General features: G+C 39.0%; 1 protein-coding gene across 1 annotated transcript in view; it reads right to left on the bottom strand.

The window, feature by feature from the left end:
- CEP128 (centrosomal protein 128) overlaps positions 1–26,462 on the bottom strand; it is a 315,311-nt gene that overhangs the window by 180,069 nt on the left and 108,780 nt on the right. The window contains exons 16-18 of the mRNA XM_074998779.1: positions 22,051–22,227; positions 17,001–17,060; positions 7,447–7,639 (exon numbers count right to left, since the gene is read on the bottom strand). Coding sequence (XP_074854880.1) covers positions 7,447–7,639; positions 17,001–17,060; positions 22,051–22,227 — 430 coding nt within the window. The remainder of the gene's footprint in view (positions 1–7,446; positions 7,640–17,000; positions 17,061–22,050; positions 22,228–26,462) is intronic.

Here is a 26,462-nt window from a genome sequence, read left to right as displayed (position 1 = left end):
TTAAAGACTAGCAAAATAGTTTATAAACTATTTTGCTAGTCTTTAAAGTGCTACTTGACTGCTTTTTGTTTCAATACTTTCTGGTTACTGTTGATTTGAGCCCAATATGAACTGGAGATAAAAAGTGAAAGGAACAATATAATCACTATGAAGAAAATAGAATGAAAAGTGCACAAGGAGTAAATGAAAAATTTCAAATTGAGAGAAACTATTATTTAACGACAGACTTCTGTTTGACCTGGAAAGTTCACTCAAAAAATGGGAAAATCTATAAGCAGGAATGTAATGGCCAAGTGGCCAGAAATGCCTCTAAAAGCTGTACAACATTCACATCTAAATGAAGTTTTATTTGATGAGAATGCTTTGATTTGTTTTTAAAGGAAACAGATTTCCTTTAATTTGTAGTTTTAAATTAGTGTTTTTGTTTGTAAAAATTAACACTACTTAGCAACCTGATGCCACTATAAAAATGAGATGTTTAGCTGATTAAAAAAAAAAAACTGAAATTTCAAAATCCAAGCTCACAAACTTTCTCATTATCCTTGACACAATCATTTGTATTATACTTTTTACTCTACCAATAAGCATTTACATTGCAGTGATATCTTAGCTGGAAAATTAGGTGCAATTGTTATGAGAGCATCTGTTAAAAGCTGCTGTTTCTATTTTTGTCAAGATCCTTTTCATGAGTGTCTCTGGAACCACTGTTTTTTTCCAACCAGGCCAAAAAGCATCTTATCTATCATCTAATTTTGCAGTTCCAATACCTCTTTTGGGCAAGCTATAAATATTTATTTTTTCTGAAAAAAACCTTTGTGCACAAGATCAGAAAATGACCCACAAAACTCCCCAAGAGAACATTTCAGCATTTTACTGTGAATTATGCATATACCTAAATATACTTAGATGCCTGGATGGGTTTCTGTAATCCTTATTTGCAAAAGAGAAGAGACCTTACGTTGTACTATGCAAAAAGGTGTCTAGGGTCTGTCTATGACATAGAGCTCATGCTGGCTACAGAAATACGAATGGCATCCTTAAGAGTGGCATCCGTGAAAGGAATGAAAGGAGAGGAAGCATTAAAGCTAAGTTGCCCTGACAGAAAACTCTTGAGTCTGAGCCAATCAAGAAAACAGAATGAGTAGCCTTCTGCTGCGAATGCCCAATCTTTGGCAGAAGATTTGGCATGGATTTTTCTACTGTCCTCAATTAGGTAAAGTCAAATATCACCTTAAAAAGTGACTGCCTTAAAGCAGCCGGAAAAAGTCACTCTCTCACATTTGTCCTTCCTCTTCTCATTCTTTCCCTACTATATGCTATCTGATCCCAAATGTAACTATGAAGGGCGTGATCCATAGTCTACGTAGACTGAAGGATGCCTACCACCATATGCTACCACCCATTACCACTTTTATGTGTAGATTTAACCCTCACTGTTTTTACATATAGATTGTGAGCACTTTAGGACAGGGAACATACCTTTTTATAATGTTCTGCAAACTGCCTAAAACAGTTTTATGTGTTGTACAAATAAAAACATTAAATAATATGTTTCCCACTAACAAGTGTAAAATTTCCATAACTAACATATAATGCACCACAGCCAGAAAGCATCTCTCCACTCCTTCCTGATGTGAAAATATTAATACATATCCAATAATTGGAAAGACAAGTCTGAAATATTTACTGTTTTGCTCCTAGCCATTTAGAAGAACTGTATGCTTATGTCTGTCAGTGTCACTTACAATACGTTCAGGAGGGCAGCAAATGTACTTATCAGGCCAGTACTTGCTCTTCCCATTCCCCTGACTGTCCAAGAGTAAGGGGAAAGTACGTTGGTTATGTTCCTGCTGATGCAGTGAGGGGACAGAGAAGTAATTCACACAAGCTGAGTACTTTCACTTCCCTCTCTGATTGTCAAGAAAAACGAGGTAAGCAGTGTCCTGGTACACCATGCTGCTGTCCCTCACCACACCCTCAAAATGGCTCCCTTGTCTTTAATTATCTAGGCTCAGTCTACATGTGTATACTATAGTAAACAATATCCACTGTACTATTTCCATCTTTTAAAAATGCATATTCTGAGCCTTGTCTTCCAATATGAATGGAAAAGTTGAACAAGGAGAAATGAGAAAGAAAGATTAGCAGTGAACATTAGATTTTTTTTTAAGAAAGTCATCTGACTGATTCTCCTGTGAATTGCTGAGTGAATTGCCGTATAGATGTTGCTTTGAAACTGAAATTGTGCACATATGGAAGGCAAAGTGATAATGCTGTAAATAAATTTCCTAATAATTTTAATATGGTTTTTCATAACTCATTTTCCACACATGCATTCCTTTATTAGTCCAAAGGACGCCCGGTGTTGGAAAAATCCAAAATACAACTATAAGCATATGCACACATTTATAATCTACATCCTAACAAAGGAAGCTTGCCTGCCTATTTGTAGCTGGCATTCTTCTAGATGGATTCTGCGTATTCACAGTCTTGAGCTGTGCTCATTGCAGCCAAGATGGTGGAACCTCCTAGACACAGCACAAGTTAGGACTCCTTCCCTTTGTTCTCTCCAAGCATTTAAGCACTTTTTGAGGGTGTGGTGATAGAACTGTAGGAAGTTGGCAGCTATTTCAGGTTTTTTCCCAAAAGCAAAATACCAATTAACCCTAAAAATATAACTTTGAAGCAGGAACTGTGAATAAGCAGTCTCTTTCTCAAAGACCTACGGTTACAAGCAATCAACTTTTATATCTTCTTTGAAGATCCTCTGCATATTCCTATCTAAAGATACTTTGGCAAGCAGTGCTATGAACTATAAGGAGGGAGCAGAATCTTAATTAAAAATGAATTAAGTATTGCTCTACCAAATTGATCATCAGATGCAGTTTCCACTTCCAAAGCATAGGCCATCATGTACTGTAAACCCTGGAGTTACGCAGTGTTTGCATTTCTGCAACTCCCACATAACTCGAGTTTTTGTGCAAGTCTGGAGGGGAGATAGGAACCAGGCTGCAGCCTGCATCCCAGCTCCCCTGAGATTGCAGGAGCCAGGAACCAGGCTGCAGTCCTCTGGGCTTGCAGGAGTTGGGCTGGTCAGTTTCCTGGCTCCCAGAGTGGTGGGAAGCCCAGAACCAGGGGGCAGCCTGGTTCCTGTCTCCCTGCCACTTGCAGGACCCAGGAAACTGACTAGCCGTATGCAAGCAGTGGGGAGATAGGAACCAAGTGGCAGACTGGTTCCCAGCTCCCCACTGCTTGTGGGACCCAGGAAACTGAACAGCCCACCAGAGCTGGTCAGTTTTCTGGCTGCTTCTTCCAGCTTTCCCCCAGCTGTGCGGCTGTCAGGCTGACAGCTGTGTAGCTGGGGGAAGGGGGAAAGGGCTCTAAGCCTGTCTAGCTGCCTGCAGCTACAGAAAGCTAGGTTAAAGTGAGTTACTTGCAACATGCATAGGCCCTAAGAGGAACAGGAAGAGAGTGTGAAGCTCCTCTATAGCACTTTTGTCAACGTACAGTTTCATCATCTACATATCTACATATAAAAGGATGAGCTGGACACGGGCCAAAATACTCACAATAGGACCAGGCTTGAGAGGTAACTTCCAATCACGGCATAATTCCAAGGGCATGGGAGAAAGCTCTGACAAAGAACCCTTAAAGAAATGTTACTTTTTAATAAGCTATAATGAAAAAAAATGAGGTCATTGCTGGTTATTAGACTTTAGCCAAAGCCAAATGAGGTAGTATAGAGCTGAACCTGCTTTTCACAAGGTTTTCTTATCCTACTTTGCTACATTTCTTTTTAACTATTACACTGAGATTTCATTTTTAAAGCAAATGTATGTAACTATTAATATAACTATTACTTGCACCTGGTAACTGATTACACATTTTTCTCTATTTGTATTACAAGTTCAATCTGTCTCATCCAGCAATCTTGTTACCTGACCAGTAGTGAATGAGAGAATTTGCCGAACCATGGGAGGCTGATATTGTCTAGCACCATTACCAACACTTCCACTGTTTACCCGTAAATGTCTTCTAAGAGCCCAGTAAATTAGAGCCAGATAATGGCAGAGAATACAGGGCCAAGATTTCCAATGCCGAAGACAGACTTTTAAAGCATTAAACACAAAACAAATAATTGTAGCTAAAACTGTCCATTTGACAGACACACAACTTATGCGCCCACATGAAAAAATGTGAGAGATTATCACGTCACACAGGGCAAAATCTGAAGTACAGGATATAAAATACAATACGGCAAATAAGACATCTTTTAATTTATTAATAAACACCTCCCAAATCTCCAAAAATCCTAAAATAAGGCAAAGAATTAAGAAGCATAGCAGTATAAGAAAAAAACAACAGAGTACAAAAAAGATCATATGAAATTATGTGGAATTCAAACTATGCAGAATTGATGCAGTTGAGTCCTTTATGTGTTTTGAATTCAGCGTACCAGGACACCACAAAATGTCACAAGTGAGCAAGCTGCTGAAATAGTTTTGGTCTATTCTGGAATCACTAACTTACAGAAAAACAAACCTGAGTAAAAGTACTGGATAAAATTTATAGCATATCTTTACTTAGACACCACAAACAAAAAATGGATATCCGTCACATATTAAGACCAGATTTGAACAGCTGGAAATTGATGTGAATGGGAGGATTTTCAAGTACATGAACATAACACACAAACCACACTATTCCTACGTAAAGGTTAACAATCCAAAAGTTATGAGACTGTAATAGATGAAAGAACAGGGTGCTATAAAAGCAATTTTCAAGTAGTGGATGGCATATGCTGTAAGCCTGATAAAACACAGAGTTCTGGCTCAGTTCTGATCACCTGAATTTATCATGGTGGGGGATCTTGGATTTTATTTAAAAATGTAGGACTATAGATCAGTTTTGTGAGATTTGTTTCACGCAACAAAAAATATTCAGATCCCATCTCTGAATATCTGGCATGACATACAAATTACCACGTACATTTACATTTCTTTCATCTCCAGTTCCTCTCTTCTTAACCTATTTGCTCACACTGACAGTTATTCATTAGAATTACTGAAACTCTACCTGCTTACTTCAGGCCTTAAACTGTTTCTGCAACTTTGTCCCAGCCTGAACAAAAGGCACCTACACAAAAACAAATGATTTTTTTAGATAGCTACATGCCATCTGGTCCTTCCTAAGTGACCTGTAATCACAATCATTCCCATAGTGGTCAAAGGTTCTATAACAATAAAATTTGTTGCTTACTATCTCTGTAAAATATCTTTTAAGTAATATTTTCCTTTAATATTGTACCTTTGAGATTCCAATGCAATGTACAAAACTGAAATACTTCTAATAGTTAGACTCAGCAGCCATGCCTGTCTATTTTCAAGTTGCCTGTGGTCTTTATGGGTTAAAAGTCAGAGGAGATCCATAAACACATCCTTGTGAGATACCAGACTCTTCTGCAATCCACTGAGGTCACTGCCTTAAAAACACAAGTTATCTGTAGACTTTAAAAAATTAAATATTTTTTGTTGCCGTAGGTCTGGTATCCTTTGTCAAAAAACTTCCTGCTGCATATTGTTAGGTAGCTATTTTTTGTTACCTTCTATCCCAGAGGTGGCTGCTTTTCAGTATTATGTGGTGCTTTTATGCACACTGTTTTTTCAGTGACACTCAGGACCAGGGGATTGGAGGACTTCGTATTCATGAGTGACTTTATCCTCCCAAAATCCTTGTGATATGAAAATAAAGTATTAACTCCATTCTGCAGATGGATAATGGATGCAACAAGACATGAGGGCTACGTCTACACTAGCATTCCCCTTTCGAAAGATGCATGCAAATGAAGGAAATTGAAAATGCAAATGAAGCACAGATTTAACATATCTGGCACCTCATTTGCATATTCTTTTGAAAGAGCTTTTCAAAAGAAGAAAAGCAGTGTAGATGCGACTCTTTTGAAAGTAACCCTTCCTCCTATAAAAAACATAGAAAGAAGGGTTCTTTCAAAGATGGGGATTACTTTTTGAAAGAGCCGTGTCTACACTGCTTTTCTTCTTTTGAAAGAAGCTCTTTCAAAGAATTTCCAAATGCGATGTCGGATATGTAAATCTGTGCCTCATTTGCATTTTCAGTTTCCTTCATTTGCATGCCTCTTTCAAAAGAGGAATGCTACTGTAGACGTAGCCGAAGTGATTAACAAATGGTCACTGAGCAGGTTTGTAGCAAGGCCAAAAACAGAACCAAAATTTTCTATGTGCCAGTCTAAGGCCTTAATCAGCTTCACTCATCACTAACTTGGGGAAGATCTAACACAGAATCTTCTAAGAATAAAGTAGTAATTGAAATAAGATTATTGAATCAGGAAGAAATAACGTTAATTAGTCAGAGAGAAAACATATAAACAATGTAATAATAATACACAGTAAAACCCCCAAAAGTAATGAGGTGCCACATCAGATGTTGCTTTGGTATCTGTATAAGTGAAGAGAAATAACAGTCCTCAAATTAGCCTAACACCATCTGCATAAAAACAATGGAATAAGAAGGTGCCACTGCTAATAATAATGTCAATAATATAGTGGCACGGTATGGTATTTGACCAGAAAGACTCCTTCGCTTCTTTTCCATTTAAAAATGTCCTAATTTAAACTGAGATTAAATGCCTATTTTCCGACATGCAAAGTTAATTTTTTAAAAATACATTACTCCAGTCTTGGCTTTTTTCATTCCACATGTAACTGGTTACAACTAAATTTTAATCCAAAACTTATTTTCTTCAGTATTTTAACATGTGTAAAAGACAGGACATTTACCAATAAATCCTATAATCATGCACCATTAGACCATCATAAAAGGAATTCAGAACATCCTTTGACATTTACCATTTTTTGCATTTTCCACTCTTAATAAGCCATCATTGAGACAAACAATATTTATGTGGTTCATCCAAGAAAAAAGGTAGTTATGAACATTAAAATAAAACAGAGGAAATTCCAAAACATGCTCTTTGTATTTTTGTATACCAAAGAGAGATTACTTCAGAATAAATTTTTTTAACACATAAAACCAGAATGAAGGCAAAGACAATGTAAGATCCAAGTAATGCTCCTTCCTATCACTCCTCTATAATTTTTACTAATGATTTTGGTCATAATATGCCTCAAATATGAGAGCTGAAAGACTTAATTGGTATGTCTACTTTCCATTTCACAAACCTATGCGTTGTTCAGACATTTTCAGAACTAAAATATAGAGGCTGGTAAAACAAAACAACTTATCCAAGAGAACACACAAATCTGTTTCCCTGGTTTTCATTCGCGAGTCACCAAATGGAATTCTTAATGACTATAAGACAAAGCAGATCTTAAGAATAAGCAAAACATATCCAAATTAGCATTTTTCTCCTCTTTCTGTACATTAACAACAATTAACTGATCCACTCACCTCTCTTTTCTCTATTAACTTCCTCCAGGACATGTTCTTGCTTCTTTATTTGTTCAAAGAGAGATTGATGCTCACACTCCTTGCTCCGTGTCAAGTGCTTAAGCTGCTCTTGACTCTGCAATAGGTGGCGCCGCAGCTTCCTTTCCTTGCTTTCTCTCTCTTTCACCTCTTCACACATCCATTGAAGTTTGGTCTAGAGAAGAAAAAAATTATGTGACACTAAAAAGGAGGGAAATTTCTGATAAGAATGCTAGGACTTAAATTTTAAACTGAACCAGAACCTTTGGAATCAGCTTACTGATTTATTATAGCTATTGCTATAAGTTTAGAAAGAAATATTAAAACTATATTAAAGGCCACATTCTGACGTAACATACAAATAGACTCAAAATGTGCATATATATTTTGGTTGGCAGCAACTGCATGCTCAAGCGAAGCATGTAGATGATTTTTTCCAGAATAGACTCTCATCTTGCAGGTTTATTATGCACTGCTGGTTCACAGGGCATACAGATAGTGCTGCTTGGTACCCAGTTTTCAGTTGGAACACATGATCAAAAAGAGACCCTAGTGGCTCTGGTCAGCAACATGGACTGGACCATTAAATGTCCAGCAGTGGTGCAGCAGAGACAAGGTAAGCTCCCTACCTACCCAGGTTTACATGGCTCCCAGCATCTCCCTGGTGTAGGGGTGACCACAGACGCTCTGCACACTACCCAATTCTTTCAATCTTTCCGTATAGGTCATGTTTCCTACACCTTTAATCATTTTTGTTTCTCTTCCAATTTGTCCACATCTTCCCTGAAATGTGGCAAACAAAAGTAGATACTATATGCCAGTTAGGCCTAATCAGCACACAGTAGAGTGGAAGAATTACTTCTTGAGTCCTCCTTACAAACACTCCTCCTAATACATCCCAGGATGATGTATGCTCATTTTGAAACAGTGTTTAAATTGTTTCTTCATATTTAGCTTGTGGATCATTACGATCCCTAGATACCTTTCTGCACTAGTTATTTCCCATTTTGCATGTGTGCAAATGACTGTTCCGTCCAACTGGAGTATTTTGAATTTATCCTTATTTATTTTTATGATGTTTACATCAAACCATTTCTACAGTTTGTACTTGCATCCTGCCAACATGGTATTATCTGAAAACTTTAAACTTGTATCTACATGGCCCCTCTCTTTCTAAAGGGGCGTGCAAATGAGCAAGATTAAATTTGCACCTCATTTGCATTTCCAAATATCTCATTCTCATGTGCATATTCCTACATGATCTGGGTTCCAGAAGAGCCATTTCTGGAAGCCAAATAAGCTGTATGGATGGGGTTCCTTTGAAAGGAAACCCCCCCTTTTGAAAAGCACCCTTCTTCTTGAAACAAAATAGGATACCCTGGGCTTGCAGGAGCCAGGAAACTTACCAGCCCAGGTCAGTTTCCTCACCCCCAGAGTTGGGGGAGCAGGAACCAGGCAACTGACCAGCCATGGAGGAGCTGGGTGGTCAGACATACACATGGGAGAACCTGTGCCACAGCAGCTCTCTACCCACCGGGCTCTGCCAGATGGGGGAGCCAAGTGGACAGACAGCTGCTGCAGTGGGGCTCCTCCCCTGCTGCCCCCAGCTGTGGGGCTGGAGTACTGTCGATTTGCACTTAACTTGAATTAATGTGAGTTAAGCGCAAATCAAAATTGTGCATACCAGGGGATTGCTGTATAGTTAAATTTGATCTGGTTATTTTGAATTTGGTTGGCACGGCTACTGCTGTTTGCTTGTTACCTTGGTGTGGGTTTTTTTTTTTGTGGTGGTGATTTGATTTGATATTTTCCCCCTATAACTTTTAAGCTGAATCCCAGGGAAATCTTTTTCTCTGCACGCGACCCATGATTTATTTTCTCTTGTTTTGTGAATAAATCACTGCTTTTAAGCAATTGATCTGATACCTGTGTCCTAACAATGGGTCTGTGTGTGTACATGCCTTAGACTAAAAGGTCAGCTACTAACTTATAGTTCTCTCTGTCTAAGCTCTCTCCTGAGGGAGGGTTTAGAGCTTGGGGTACCACACAGGGAAACACCCCGAGTGTGTCTTCCTGGGATAGGGGGTCTTTTCCCCACTCTGGTGGTGGTAGCCCTACCCCCGCCCCCCCCCCCGCCCCCAGGATCCAGGGGATCTGTGACCTTGGGAAGTTTTAAACTAAAGCCTGTGTATTGGCAAGGTGTTTTAAGCTTTTGCAGAGCCTACTTTCTGCACTTGGAGTGGAAGAGGGTGAAATAAAACCCTTGACAGCCTTCTTGAAATCCACTATTTTTATTTTGCTTTTTTCCTTCCTACCATTCTTAAAATCATGAACTCTATCATTTTATGATCACTTTTACCCAAGCTGACTTCCCTTTTCAAATTCTCCACTGGTTCCTTCCTATTTGTCAAAATCAAGTCTAGAACTCCCTCTCTCAGAGTAGCTTTCTGCACTTCCATCCACTTTAAACCCCGCAGCTAGAACCTTCACCCTCTCCCATACCCCAATCCCTATCCCACCTCAGAGGACCCCAGACATACCCAAACTCCCCCTTGGAGCTTTCATCCCCTCCTGAACCCAAACCACTGACCTAGCCCAGATGCCCCTCCTGCACTCCAAATCTCAAAGGCCCAGACTGGTGCCATCTCCTGCACCTCAAATCCATAATTCCTTGCCCCACCCCAGAGCCCACACCTACATCTGAAGCCCTCACCCTCTACTGTTGCTCAAAGCCCATTTTCCCGGCCCAGTAAAAGGAGCAAGGGAGCGAGTGTGGGGGACAACAAACAACAGAAGGAGGGAATGGAGTCAGTGGGAACAGGGCCTCAGAGAAGCGGTGAGGTTTGGGGATGTGGTAGGGCAAGGCAAGGGTATTTGGTATTCTGAAACCTGAAAGTTGGCAATCTTACATACAGGCATACTGGTGACCAGGCCCCACTCTAAAATGTGATGCTAACGCCTGCAACACTTGGCTTGCAGAGGAACATAAGTACCGACATATGGATCAGACCCAGCAATGATCTCGTCCAGTATCCTGCCTCCAAGGCTGGGTCTACACATGCCCCTTCCTTTCGAAAGGGGCACGTTAATGAGCAGGTTCGAAAGATGCTAATGAGGCACTGCAATGAATATGCAGCGCCTCATTAGCATAATGGCAGCTGCGGTGATTCAAAAGTGCGGCTTTTCGAATTGCATGCTGCCCATAGAGACGGGACCTTCTGAAAGGGCCCCTCCAGTTTTCAAAAGCCCTTCGAAACCAAGCATTGCAGTCATTATGCCATCACATTTTAGAGTGGGGCCTGTTCACCAGCATGCCTGTATGTAAGATTGCCAACTTTCAGGTTTCAGAATACCAAATACCCTTGCCTTGCCCCTTGTCCTACCACATCCCCAAACCTCACCGCTTCTCTGAGGCCCTGCTCCCACTGACTCCATCCCCTCCTTCTGTTGCTTGTTGTCCCCCACACTTGCACCCTTTCTCCTTTTCACTGGGCTGGGAAAATGGGCTTTTGAAAACTGGGGGGGTGTCCTTTCGGAAGGTCCTGTCTCCACGGGCGGCGTGCGATTCAAAAAGCCGCACTTTCGAATCACTGTGGCCGCCATTATGCTAATGAGGTGCTGCATATTTATTGCAGCACCTCATTAGCATCTTTCGAACCCACTCATTAACATGCCCCTTTCAAAAGGGCTGGGTCTATATGTGCCCCTTCCAACAGTGGCCAGCACCATAGCTGTGCTTAGATGAAGGGGTAAGAAACTAACAATAGGCAAATGTGGGGAAATCTGTCTCACATATAAGAACTCCTGAACTGTAGCAGTTGGAGATTGGATTAACCCCCCAACGCATCAGGTTTAATAGCTCTTCCACAACATTCCTACCATCATTAATTATAATACCTTTCAAAAACCCTGTCATCCATAAAAATGTATAATCCCTTATTGAATTGTATTAAGTCCCTGGCCTCACTGTCTTCCTTTGGCAGAGAATTCCACAGGATATATTGTGTTAAAAAACTAATATCCTTTCATGAGTTATGCGTTTCCCTCCACTCAGGCTATGTCTACGCTAGCCAAAAACTTCGAAATGGCCACACAAATGACCATTTTGAAGTTTACTAATGAAGTGCTGAAATACATATTCAGTGTCTCATTAGCACACGGGCGGCCACAGCACTTTGAAATTGACACGGCTTGCTGCCGGGCAGCTCATCCAGACGGGGCTCCTTTTCAAAAGGACCCCGTCTACTTCGAAATCCCCTTACTCCTATGAGCAGATGGGAATAAGGGGACTTCGAAGTAGCCGGGGTCCTTTTGAAAAGTAGCCCTGTCTGGACGAGCCACGCGGCGGCGAGCTGCGTCAATTTCGAAGTGCCACGGCCGCCCGCATGCTAATGAGGTGCTGAATATGTATTTCAGCACTTCATTAGTAAACTTCAAAATGGCCATTTGCATGGCCATTTCGAAGTTTTTGGCTAGTGTAGACGTGGCCTCAATCTCATTAAATCTCTTTGTTCTTGAGTTATGAGACATAAGAACATAAGAACAGCCATACTGGGCCAAACTATAGGTCCATCAAGCCCAGTATCCTGTCTTCCAACAGTGGCCAATGCCAGGTGCCCCAGAGGGAATGAACAGGAAATCATCAAGTGACCAGTTCCCAGTTGCCCATTTCCAGCCTCTTGCAAACAGAGGCTAGGGACACCATCCATGCCCATCCTGGCTAATAGGCCTGGATGGACCTTTCTCACATGAATTTATGTAGTTCTTTTTTAAACTCTACTATAGACAAAGTGAGCTGAAGTTTCTCATTTACCTTCTCTAAGTTATTCATTATTTTCATACATTCTCTAGTATCTCTTATGACAAATAATTCCAACCCTTTCAATTTTCTTCATATAAAAGTTTTTCCAGGCATTTAATCATTCCCGTCTCACTTCTCTGAATTTCCTCTAGTCCTGTAAGATCCTTCTGAGATGGGATGACCAGTATTGGAAAAATCGTGGGACCATACAACTAATTTATATTCCCATATTCCTCATTGCCTATGCCATCTAGCATCTTTTTTTTTTTTGGACAGCAATTGCATCAAGCAGAGGCCTTCAGTGAAATGTCTTCAGTGAAGCCCAGGATCCTTTTTTGAGACTATACTGTTAACTTAGAACTCTTCAGTGTGTGCAGCCATTTACATTTTCCCTCCAATCTGCACTATTTTGCATTTACAGAGGGTTTACAATTTAAATAGGGCATAGGAACTGTAAAGTTGCAACTTAAAATGAAGCAACATAGAATGAAGATTTTCCCCCATAAGATATAGGCTGCATCTACACTAGCCCAAAACTTCGAAATGGCCAAGCAAATGGCCATTTCGAAGTTTACTAATGAAGCGCTGAAACACATATTCAGCACCTCATTAGAATGCCGGTAGCCGCGGCACTTCAAAATTGACGTAGCTCGCCACTGCGCAGCTCATTCAGATGGGGCTGCTTTTCGAAAGCACCCCAACAACTTCAAAATCCCCTTATTCTTGGGATAAGGATAAAGTTTTGTAGGAATTTCAGCCTACACTTTATCCTTCTTCATCCTGGGTTTGAACTCCCTGCAGACGTGGTACCAGTCCCTTACTTGTGTTTCTCCTAAGCACCTGTAGCCAGACAGAACCCCCGCTTTTCAGCTCAGCCCTGGAATGCCTGAGAGTGCAGATATGCTTATCTCAGTCACAGTCTTTTTGATGCTCTGGAGCAAAGCTACATCAAGAGACAATGGGCTAATAAACAGCCGGGCCTCAGACTGCCCTTGGCTAAATACCATCAGTTGATTTGCCTACACAAATGTCCCAGACAGAGGAAAAATCTCCGGCCCATAAAGAAAGAATGCCCTAAAATTATCTCCACCCCACAGGTGTGAACCAGCCTTGTGAGAACTAGTGTCTCGAGACAAGTTAATTCAGTTGGCATCTTCTGAGATAAGGAAGAGTGTATGTAACCCAATGGTTATAAAGTAAGGGTCCGGCAGCCCCTCTAACTGAGCTCCAATTACCTCTACCTGCCGGTCAGGAGGGTCTTTACCTCCCAGTGTCCTAGGGGACGCCCGTTCCTTGTTATTATTGCTTCTTCCCGAGGGACTGAGTGAAAACGCTGGCCACACCACATTCGTAATGCAGGGGTCAGAATAAGACCTGTTAAGTGTATTGCTTTCCTTTTGTTTTCTTTGTGCACATTCAATAATGGATCTATGAATTGTTATATGCTAGCTATTGACAACTAAAGAACAAAGTGTAAACCTTGTAATCTTTGTAACAAAGTATAAATCTTGTAAGCTTGCAACAAAGTATATATATCTTGTAATCTTGTAACCATAAGAGTTAAGTCTCCTTAGTCAATAAATAAGTAACTGGTTAAGTTGTAACCTGACTCTCCCTGTAACTGTGCAAGCCGAACACAAAACAAAGAACCCAGCTGCTTTTCAGCTGCATTAGCCTGGTCATTGGTGAGAGTGTGCTGAGAGCTGGGCGCCGAGTCATGCTGCCTCCACAGAGCAGACTCTCTGGGGCACCCGTCAGCCGCCCTGGCTGCCTGCTGCGAAAGAACTTTCTCGTCCTTGCAGCTAAAGACTCGGGTGTGGGAAGCTCTTTGTGCAACCACTGGGGCATCCGTCAGCCTGTCCTGAATGCCCACTGCGAAGGGACTTTTCCTGTCCTAGCAGTTAAAGACTCGGGTGTTAGGACCTTGGGGCATCCGTCAGCCTGCCCAGCCTGCCCGCTGCAAAGGGACTGTCTGTTCTAGCAGTTAAAGACTCGGATGAAAATAAGGACATAGGTGGTATCTCACCTGACCATTGGCTAACAGCACCTCAGGGTGCTATTCATGAATATAGGCCTGGAGCTAAAAACACATATCTTGAAATCCGATGACCCGGCATACCTGGTACTATACATAGAAAAACCCTAAATAGGGAAAACCATGTCCAAAAACTTTTTAAAATACCTATACTACTGTTAAAACTTCCTTTTATAAACATTAATGAAGTCTAGACTAACTTTGTATATATTACTTTCACAAAGGCTGAAAAAAATAACAGATTTGGTAGAGAACAGCATTCCAATTACCATCATGGGTGGTAAGAAGCAACTGAGGGGGACAGCTCTGTGCTTTGTAACTGCACACAGGGACTTATAACAGCTGGAGCAACTACAACCACCCAACAACTACCACTGAAGGAAAAGTTTCCTGGCAGCCATGCGCAGGGTGCACTAGGAGAGGACTGCACACAGGCATGGTCGTACGAAATTCACAGTCCATTTTGGTCAATTTAATAACCAATAGGATTTTAAAAATCAAATTTCAGCTATTTAAATCCGAAGTTTTATTGTTCTGGAAATGTAAGGATCCTGACCAAAAAAGGACTTGGGGAAGGAGGGACTGTGGTACTGCTACCCTTATTCCTGTGCTCCTGCTGCGAGAGCAGGGTGAACGGCAAACAGCCTACACTCTCCAGCCATGCAGCATTGAAGGCAGAGCAGAAATAAAGGTAGCAGTACTGCGACCCTTCTGCAATAACCTTGTGGTCCTTTACAACCTGCCTTTTGATCAGGACACCAGATTTGAGAAATTCTGATCTATCCTGCAGAAGCTACTGTAAACTTTCATATCTGGCATTCTATCAACCAGAATTCTCAAATACCTGGCATTTTTACCGTAAGTAAATTTTAGTTACATTTTCCATAAGTATAGGATAGTGAAAGAAAATACAAATAAATACAACACACACAGTATAAGTTTACAGTGTACAGAACTAATGTTGTTGGTAAATAAAGTACTCTGCATACACTTTTGTTTGTTTCTTAATATCTAATCTTGCTTTTCTTTAGTGTTATGCATTGCTAGGTATAACTCTCCATTACCCAGAATATTTGAATATTCAGCAACCTCCCAGTCCTGGGGCTGCGGGATATGAAAGAGTTTACTGTATAAAGTGTAGTGAAAAAGCATACAAAAGACCAGATTTCCATGGGGTAGAGACCAGACTTCCAAGTCTGTGACATGGTTCTCACGGCCATGAATTTGATGGGGCTGTACATATTTGCCAGCATTCCAAGAACCACCAAGGAATATAAAATTTGGATTTCAGAAATAATAGAAACCAAAATCCTGTTTTTCCACATTCCTCACCAAATGCCATGACCTGGAAGTAAAATTCAAATAATTCTGTGATCAGAGATTCAGCCCAGATTATCTTTAAAGCTGTTCTTTCTTTTGAGTTAAAAAGGTGCAAAGATAAAAAAACTGTAGTATTTCCACTCCCTTTCATTTCAGGTCACCTCTACCAATAACTAAGGAAACTCATTTGGCATATTTATGAAAACAATTACTAAATGCCTTTGGACAGCCTTTCTAATACTGCCTAGGGCATCAGCGTTAGCTATCTGAATAGGAGACTGTTTCCTACAGAGTTCTTGTCCTCTGATTCAAAATCTTATCTCTGTTATTTATAGTGATATTCACTCTTGATCTATGTGTATTATGTGCTAGCCCATCAATAACTTTAAGACACCTTGTTAGTAAGCAGATTCAATTTTCCTCAGTCAACTGGTCAACTTCTCATTCCCTGCAATGACCCTTTTATATCACAGAGAAAAAAGGTTTGTTTCATGCAGTATAAAAACTACTTTAATCATGAGACACTTAATCCTATTAAAAGATACTGGATAAGGCTGCGTACAAGACTTGCAACGTAAAAAAGCAAGGGTTAGAAGTTACCAGTCATCTCTTTGAACCATTAAGCTAAAGACACAAATTAAAGCTTACAGTAGCTCACATGGTCAGATTGGCAGGCTCATAAAAGATTTCCAAGCATGTGTGTACTCACATTATCAGGATCATGGGATTTAGAACAAGGGTTAAAGGAAAATAACATATTTTCAAGAATCCAGTCTAAAAAAACTTTGGATATAAAACAAAATTGCTTTACATCAAAACATTCATCTTTTCTTATAACTCTACAGAAAGAAGCAGTACTGTGCACCTTAAACATCTCTTGTTTTACTCCAAAAAAACCGATGAAGGGAAAAGCCTATCTAGAAAACAAAGGGCCATATTTTGAGCAGGCTTCCATCATTTCAGCCACAAATGCATTTGTTTACCTGGCTGCTCAGAATTTGGGCATGCTTACATTTAGTGAGCATAATTAAGGCAAAAATTTTGTAAATTTGGTTCTACAAATATCTATAGCTTACTGATGGCTAACAAGCATAACTGCCATTCAAAGGGCCAATAAACAGAATAAATTCTGATATCTTTCAGAATTATGGTGACACTTTTTACTGCTACCCAGCAACAGACTGCTAAAGACCTTTAGTTAAAAAAATCACCACCATTCAATTGACTTGAAAGACCAGGCACCAAGCTGGAATTATCAATATGCCTAACAGAAAAATGTTACAAGTTTCTGATTTTTTCTCTCTCACCCCTCTGCTTTTTAACTCCAATTTTTAAATACCATTTTTAGTGACCAAAGCCAGCTGTAGGAGATGAAGTTACCTTTGTTTCTGCTAACCAGCGATGAGGATCATTCTGTAAGCCAGGTGTAAGTGATATTGCCTGGAAAAAAATGTGGACGCAAAAGGTGAATTTATTTATTCTTTTAATTTGCTGAAAAAATGAGCACAATAGTTCAAAAAATCATTACTAAATATCAGTGTTGGATGGTTTATTCCTAACTACTTGAAAGTACGGTTTAACTTCATATCAGGCTCATGAAACAATAAGAAATGCAATGTCTACATAATCTAGTTTAAAATGCAACTGAAGTCAGCAGGTGCCTGGTACATAGTACGTCTGTTATTTTCCCACACTTATCCAGATGATCACTACAACAATATGTGATTTTAACATCTGCAAAATGCTTCAATTTTTTACTATTATGGTTGTACTGTACCAGCAATAATGTATCTCAGATACACTTTAGGTGCCCCGTTCTGAAAATTATGGTTTATTAACAAGGGAATTAAACTTGCAATAATTGATCTGAAGCACATGTTAAAATGCTTTTTTTCTTCCCTTAAGGTTAGCTTCAGAGTCATCCCACTTCATTTTCTCCAAATTGTATGTTAGTACTCTATAAAGCACATAAGTACAGGCTCTTCTTGCTTGTGATTTCATTGTTCCCACTTTGGCTTTTCTTTTGGAATAGCATGAGATTTTTGGCTGCTCTACTGAATTACACATTCCTTGCTTTATCAGAGAGTGAGAAAAATGTACAACAGGCACTAATAAAAACTCAAACATTTGCTATTTCATTATGATGTTATCTTCTATTCCAACTATAAGAGGACACCAGACTTACTTCAGGTATTTGAGATTGATGATTACAAGTTCTTACATATCCATTTTGTGTATTAAGGAAATAAAATTACTAATGAAGGCAGAAGATAAATCTGTACTGGCAAATCAGACATCATAGAGTCTGCCATACCTCTCTTCCACCAATCTCTTTTAAATCCAACTACAGCATAAATTAAAACCTGTTATAAAAGGAACTATACCTAAACTCTATATTTTTATAGATCATATCTATTCCTTTGAGAGGTTGCTTTCCTCACTTCTTTTTAAAGAACAAAAAAAATATAATCTGTGGATTACACATATCTGTACATTTAATGGAAGTCTTGTTAAGTTCAATGTCTATTTAACTTCAAATGCATCCTCCTTTCTGGCAAGCAAACCTGGGTATCATGCCAAATGTATCTTGCTCTTTTCCATCTCAGAATGGTATGATTTTTATTAATTTCTTATTTAATGTCCAATAGTTATCGGATGGGGTACTTTTAGCTGGTATTCATTCAAATATGCTTTACTGTATGTGTATATGGGACTTCTCTGGTGAAAGTCAAATTATTTTTTGTAAGAACTCTATTCCTTTAATACTATTTATTAAAATGGGTTCCACTACTGATGTAAAAATGAAAAGTATCAGAGAGGTAGCCATGTCAGCTCTGGCTCTCCCTTTTACTGGGACTCTACTCTTTAAATACCCCTCTGAACCACCCCCCTCTGCATCTGATGAAGTGGGTCTTTGCCCATGAAAGCTTATTGCTCCAAAATATCTGTTAGTTTATAAGGTGCCACAGGACTTCTTCTTGTTTGTAAAAATGAAAGGATCACAAATGGTATCTCTTGTACTGGCATGCATAACGAAAGGGTCAAATACTTGAGGATTTGTTAGAGGGCAGGCAGGGGCAGTTCATGCAGCAGGAAAACACAGGATGAAGGAATAAATACATTTCAAGGCTGTGTCTACACTACAGTCTTTGTACAAACACTAGACATCAAAACACTAAGGCTGTGTCTACAGTTGCATTCCTCTTTCGAAAGAGGTATGCAAATAAGGGAAACTGAAAATGCAGATGAGGTGCAGACTTGCATATCTGGCACCTCATTTGCTAATCTTATTTCAAAAGAGCTTCTTTTGAAGAAGAAAACCAGCGTAGACACTGCTCTTTCGACAGTAAACCCCATCTTCGAAAGAATCCTTCTTCCCTTTTTTATGGGGTAGGTGGGGAAGATCGGTTTACTTTCAAAAGAGCAGCGTCTACGCTGGTTCTTTTCTTTCGAATGAAGCTCTTTCAAAATATGCAAATGAGGTGTCAGATATGCAAACCTGCACCTCATTTGCATTTTAATTCCCCTCATTTGCATACCTCTTTCGAAAGAGGAATGCAAGTATAGACACAGCCTAAGGCTACCTCTACACTAGAAGCATCTGTCGACCGAAGTTACCATTGACAGGGAAATCTCAACAGAACCTCTGTCAACAGATTGCATTTATACACAACTTGCTCTGTTGACAGAGAACTGCCAGACTGCACTGCCCTCTGGTGCCAGAAAGCAGAGTAACAAGTGGTCCTGTGTCACCTTATAGACTAGCAGATGTATTGGAGCATAAGCTTTCATGGGCAAAGACCTGCTTCGTCAGATGCATAAGTGGGTGAATGGCAGCTCTGCAAAGAGGGCTTCTGGTTGCCAGGCAAAGAGGGCTGCCTGGCAACCAGAAGCCCTCTCTGTCAACAGAAGTGTCTACACTGCACTCCTGTCAACATCAGTCTGTCAACAGATTGTTATGCCTCAAATTTTTGAGGGATAATACTGTCAAGGCAAATGAAGAGTTCTATAGAGAATCTGTCGACAGAATGTTTTAAGTGTGTGGATGTTCCCTGAGTTATGTCAACAGATGGCTTCTTCTGTCGACAAAACTCTCTAATGTAGACCCAGCCTAAGTCTATGTCTACACTAGAGAGTTTTGTCCACAGAAACATAACTCAGGGAGTGTCTACACACATTAAGCATTCTGTCGACAAAGTCTCAACAGAACTCTGCATTTGCCTCAACAGTGTTATCCCTTGAAAATTTGAGGAATAACACTCTGTCAACAGGGTACTGTCGAAAGTAGTGCAGTGCAGCCACTTCTGGCAACAGAGAGGACTTCTCGTTGCTGGGCAACCATCTTTGCAGCGCTGCCATTCTGCTTTCTATCAGAGGGCAGTTCAGTCTGGCAGTTCTCTGTTGACAGAGCAAGCTGCGTATAGATTAAATCAGTTGACAGAGGTTCTATCAAGATTTCCTTGTCGACAGATGCTTCTAATGTAGACATAGCCCAAAAGTTTATCCAGATGTCTTGTGTCTTTCGGCACAACTATCAAATCGGGTCAAACTTTTGCTTCCAGGAGAGTGTGATACATGAAGACGAGTTATTCTTTGGCTTCCTCCAATACCGCCATTATCTTTCTCTGAAATCCTCACGAGACAACTAAATTGAAATTATACTTCTAGAAGAAAATCACTTGGGTTAAACATTTCCAGCGCCCTTGATAGAACCCACACTCCTGGAAAAGAGTAGCATCAGTGAAATCCAATCAGAGACATGTTTTCTCTACGTTATTCATGGTCAACTGTACTGCTTCCACACAACACCTCTACCCAATGTCAATAAGGGCAAAGAGCAAAAAATTAATTTGCCATAATTATTATGTTCATGAGGTTAAGCAAATGGCTCAAATTCGTTTTAAGATTGCTAATAGCATGCAACTGAAGGGGTTTCACGAAAGTGGAAGAGTCAACAGAGGCTAACACACAATTTTTTTTTTTAAATGAAAACAAAATCTCCATATTTAGGTCCTATTTTGTAATTTTGGCCTGAAATGTAATTTCTAGGAAGGATGCAAATTAAAACAATAATTCCATCTTTGCGGCATTTAGACTTGGAATTCAAAACTTGGAAGTTCATGAAAGGAGGAAAGTTAGGAAATTTGCGCTTTACTAAGTAGTGGAAAACTTAAAATGGTTTGCTGTCTGCCAGAATGTTACGCTCAGATCATCACTCCAGGGTCTGATTATCTTCAAAATATTTATAAAAATTTCCATGTTGCAAATATGTTTTAATTTTCTTTTTGTAAAAGTAAACAGCATCAACATTTATACTCTGCAAAACTCATGTGGCGTTCAGTGATAAAAGAATGTGTTTTAAAATATAAAGCATAAAAACTATAATGTCTGTATTTTCTCTTTTTGTTGCATTTGAAAATAGGATTGTTTTAAATTTAAACATTGGCCACATGAACAAAGATTAGAATTTCTTTTCTGATGTGCAACCAATTTTAAACATAAAAAGACATTTTAAAATAAAATTATATTGACTCAGAGATTTTATCATACTGAGTTTCTGTATCTGTTGACAAACTGTAGCTAAATCATTATTTGATACAACAGCATGCTGAGGTGTATTAACAAAAACTATAGGGATTGAAATATACTGAAACTTTCTTAAACACTTGTCATATGTGAGAGACAAGACGCAATATCAAAGTAGTTCTGATATAACCCACAATTTTGAGATCTGAGCATCATTTTGAAGCAAAACTAAGAAAGTTAGCAACTGTGACTGTACGTTTTTCCCTCTGAGTCAATGTGACGCCGTTTGCGTTGCATGAATTTTGCATGAATCAACAATAATTGGAAACCATTACTTATAAAGAAAAGACTGGCAACTGAAAATAAAAACTTCTGGGGACACACAGGCAGGGACTTGTGTTATAGCCTTATAATGATATGTCTGGACTGCAAGCTTCTGTCAACAAAATTTCTGTTGACAGAAGTTTTGTCAACAGAGCACACGTCAGACTGAAGATCTCTCGGAAGACTTCCACCAGTCGGGAGTGTTCTGTCAACATCCCTGTACACCTCATACCACAAGGAAGAAGAGATGTCTGGACAGAGGTTTTTTCCGCCCCCGACACTGGGCGTGTGCCGATGGGCCAAATGTTGGACAATCCTCCCTGACAGAGGTGTCGTCAAAAGATATGCAAATGCATTGTGATCTTTTGCCAACAGTTCTCAGCAGTCTAGACATAACCTAAAATACATTGCAATGTGTGCGACTCCAAAAATCCATACTTTTTAAAACTGTGTAAAATTTTACTCAACAGATTATCTGTATCAAAGTATGTGACTATAAACAGGCTTAAAAAAATCAATTACCGTTTACCCATTAGGTAGCAAACTAAAAATCTAAGGCAGAATGGAAATGAATAATTACTTTGAATTTCTCCACAGAGTCCCCAGAGAGGACTTCACAGGCTGCATCAATTTCACTTCCTATCATGGTGAGAATAGATTCCTGTTCAGTCTCTAGACAACGCAGCTGATTCCTAAACTGTAATCTGGTCTCCTCCACACTCCTCAAACGTTCTTCGTCATTGCTTATCTGTTTATCCTGGGGCAAAAGAATGAAGTAATAATTTTAAAAAAAGAAGACTTACTTTGTAAATTAATGTGCAATATCTGTTTTTAAGATTATGTAAAAGGGAAAAACATAAAAGGGTAACAACTTTCATGGTAAACAGGCAGTAAGCTTGCAGACTTGTAACAAATAAAGCAATTTGTGTCAGTGACCTATGTCCTTGGCAGATTATCACTGTGATGTCCCTCATGTCTTTTCCAGAGACTGGAAATGAGTTACTCGACGTTTACCTGTTCTGTTCATTCCTTCTGAGGCACCTGGCACTGGCAACTATCAAAAAACAGGATATTGAACTAGATGGACCTTTGGTATTTATGGTCATTCTTACAGAAGATTTGAAATAATTTAACCAAATGAAAAGGAAATTGTGGAAGGAAACAGTTCTTCATGCTAAGCCACATTTCTGTTAACAGACCACATTGAATCTGTCTTTCAGCATTCAGTCTGTGAACATAAAGCTCAAGGGGACATACAGAAGCTGGCAAACGATTGTGACCAATTTTTTTTTCTTGCACCCAATACAGAAAAATACCAGTGACTGACAATTCAATTTCAGCCAGATCCATGACAGAACTGTAAGAGCGTTAGTCACAAGACTATTTTAACAGGAATTCCCATGATCTCAGGCAACTTCTAAAGAGACTCTCTCTCACTCTATCTCTCTCTCTATATATCTTCACACAGTACTTTTATGTACTACGCATATGAATATGTACATTTTATACATACATATACACAGCTCATGTATTTACATTATACATATTTTCTTAGAAGTGTCATTCTGAAAATATAAGATTTATGATAAGGTAACACATTTCCTAGAGCTCCTAAAGAGAAGTTTGATTTTTTGTAACAAATACCCAAATTAAATAAAGACCAGCTGCTTCACAAAAAAAAACAAAGGGATGACTACTCTTTGTGGATTATACATGACCAACACAGAAGGTGAAGTTATGATCCACTAATGTAGGTAACAGAATTACACCTTTATCGAACAAGTACCCTTTCCCACCTCAATATAGACTGAATATGGAACATCATACTACCCTCCAAAAATTCCACTCTGTTCAAAGAAATTACTCCCTTAATTTGAATTCTTGCATGACGATGCCTTTATTTGTTTTTTGATCATACACACTACAGTCCTCCATCTTCTAATATCTTTAGGGACTAAATGGGAAGGAAGTAGTTATCATTAACTGGTATGTGTGAAGGAAGAAGGAAAAGAACAAAGTTTTTCAGAGATTTCTCTCTAAAATCTCATCCCCATCTCTAATATAACCAAATCATTTAAGTATTTATACACACCACACTTCTTTGCAAAGAAATTTACACTCAGATGGAGAAAAGGTAGAAAATTAATATATACATCTTGAAAAATCATAGAAAACAGTGTTTTTTGCTAAAGATAAAAAGATACTATGTGCTGTATTTTATGCATTTGCAGGATGGCATTCAGAAAAAATGTGTTTCTTATAGTGTCACATTTATGAACTTGTATTAAGATGAGAGTTAACATTAGCAGTGGAGTTCTTGCAATAACTTTGCTTACTTTACATGTAGAACATGGAGAATTCAATACACTGATACAAATAATATTAATTGCATCCCCTGGGTTTAACTGTCAATATCAAGAGTGTTACCACTTCTAAATAACTCTCCTCCTTCTTCACAAACCCCTTCAGAGAAGTCCAGCAGTCAGGAGGGGAGGGACCACATGCTCCAGTAAATGTTGATGCATCACAACAAGAAATGATGGTGGTGTTTCAAAACAGCTTGTTGAATCTTTTATTTAATACATTTATAAAACAAAAACCAAAATAAATCTATTCAGCGTATCTCTCAAAACTTCAACAAAAAGCAACCTATGCAGAGGAAAGAGAGGAAATAATTTAGACTCATTTCTGAACCCAAACTACCATTTTAAAAACTGAAAACGCCTCCCTATTTTTCCCAGCCCCAGTAGCTTTCTGCTTCTTAAGACGTGGTTTGAAATCCTACTTCAAATGGCAAGTGAAAATCTATTTGGTGGCAGAGATAACTGACCACACACAAAAAACTGCACAAACTGAATCCATATCAGCAGTCTCTGATCAGGAGGGGCCCAGGTGTGGAATAGAAAGGAGAATGCGAATGAAGACTGATGAAAATTGGCAAGGCTATGTAGAGAATGAAGTCTTGCAGAGTACTAACCTGAACTATGTCCAGTTTTGCATACTTGAACTTCATGAGCATCCACAAACAAAACAAAAATGTTCTTTGTAACACAGACAAACCCTCTGATGTGTCTCCCCATTATACTGAGATAGTTTGGTGGCAGTTTATGTCCAAAGTAATTAAAAAAACAATGGCACATATACAGCAAGAAACTGTTGGTAATATGCACTCATGCTTCAGAGCTAAATGCAAGTTTAAAATAAACGTATGGATTCATGAAATCTATCTACCAACTGAAAATATTAACTGTTTTCATTTATAACTACCGGTTTGTGCTGAACAGCAATTTCTAAACTAAAAATTCACATCTCAAAGAAAAATTTATATTTTGCTAATTAATGAAAATAACTTTTCTTTGGTCACATCCCTTAATCTAGATTACTTCAATTTTACCACCTTTTAATCACTCCAGTCCCACCTTGCTCCTCTAAAGTCTGTCCAAAATCCATGGAAGTCTTCTGCAAAACAACTTCAAAATTCTCATCTGCCTTACCTACTTTTCAAAGCCTCCACAGACTCCTCTTTTTCCCTTCCATATCATATTTAAGATATTAGTTCCCTTTTTCAAGGCATTGTGCAGTTCTGCTCTTGATTGCATTTAGGCTCTGATTTCTATCTTAAAGTCTCTCTCACTGATATAAACAACACGAAGTCCTGTGGCACCTTATAGACAAAGCAGATCTTTGCCCACGAAAGCTTATGCTCCAAAATATCTGTTAGTCTATAAGGTGCCACAGGATTTCTTGTTGTTTTTGAAAATACAGACAAACTCAGCTACTTCTCAAACTTCTCACTGACATGTTCATTACTTCTTCCATGCTGTTCCTTATACCCAGAACTCAAGCACACAGAACCCACGGTGAAAGGGAAACCTGATATATTAGATTTACCAAATGGTCTCCATTCTCTTCCTAAGTGTCAAGTCAGTAAATGCACCTCCTCCTCCTCCTTCCATAAAAATATATTAGTATTAAGTTATCACCCACATGAGTGTGATTATTTAAATAAAATTAAAACAGCTGCACAGATGTGAGATTAAAGCCATTTTACACTGCCAATGTCTTTATTGTTGATAGCCATTTGTAAATTTCTCAGTAGTGGAGCCATACTTCCTCTACGTTGAGTTTACCATGGAAATCTCTTTTAGGACGCTCAACTAATAATGCCACGAATGAGAAGGAAGAAACAAAATTGTCACAAAAGAAAGACTTATTTTTATTCCATAAAAATGTCAAATAAACTTATTTTCCTACATAAGTGTTGTCTAGCATTCATAAGATTTATTTGACAGTCTGAAAAACATTTAAAGCTAACATTATTTTATAAAGTAGAATAACAGTCTAACGTAACATGGAGAAACACGGAATGCAGCCATTCATAAATAATCTAATCCCCTCAACCTCCAATTTTCTTAAACCTGTATGATATATTAATAAAGAGATTGGACACAAGAGGTAAACAGAGAATTGTCCATAGTGAGAAATTAAGAGTCAAAGATTCAGCTTCAGAAATGGGAACTCAGAAATAAAGCTGCAGCATATTCAAGCAAAAGAAAGCAAAGTGAAGGGAACTATTGGAAAAAGAGTTTCTCCATGAATTCCAAAAATCAGTACGGACAATATGCAATTTTTTAAAAAGCTTATTTATATGTCTGTAAAGATGTATGAGAGAGTCTGAATTAAGATACATAGGAAGTCTGTAGCCTTTACAAATCTCTAGCCTCCATCTCAAAATGCAACTATCACACACTGGACAATGTTCAAAAATTTTAGTAGAATCTCAGAGGATGGAACAGATGACCTAAAATTGATTCCAGACAAATACATTTGTGGCAACATTTGCTCATTGCTTTTACATGCTGTTTTGTCTGTACAGAACTGCGTGAAAGAGACAAGTAGTACAGTCACAGCTCAAAGGAAAATAGCTGAAAGTTCTTGGCTTCCTGTATCAGTGGGGGGGGAAGGGGGGTCAATAGTTCATTTATTGTTCTT

The sequence above is a fragment of the Carettochelys insculpta genome, chromosome 6, assembly GCF_033958435.1.
Source record: "Carettochelys insculpta isolate YL-2023 chromosome 6, ASM3395843v1, whole genome shotgun sequence".
Taxonomy (NCBI): domain Eukaryota; kingdom Metazoa; phylum Chordata; order Testudines; family Carettochelyidae; genus Carettochelys; species Carettochelys insculpta.
This window is presented reverse-complemented; position numbering and strand designations above follow the sequence as displayed.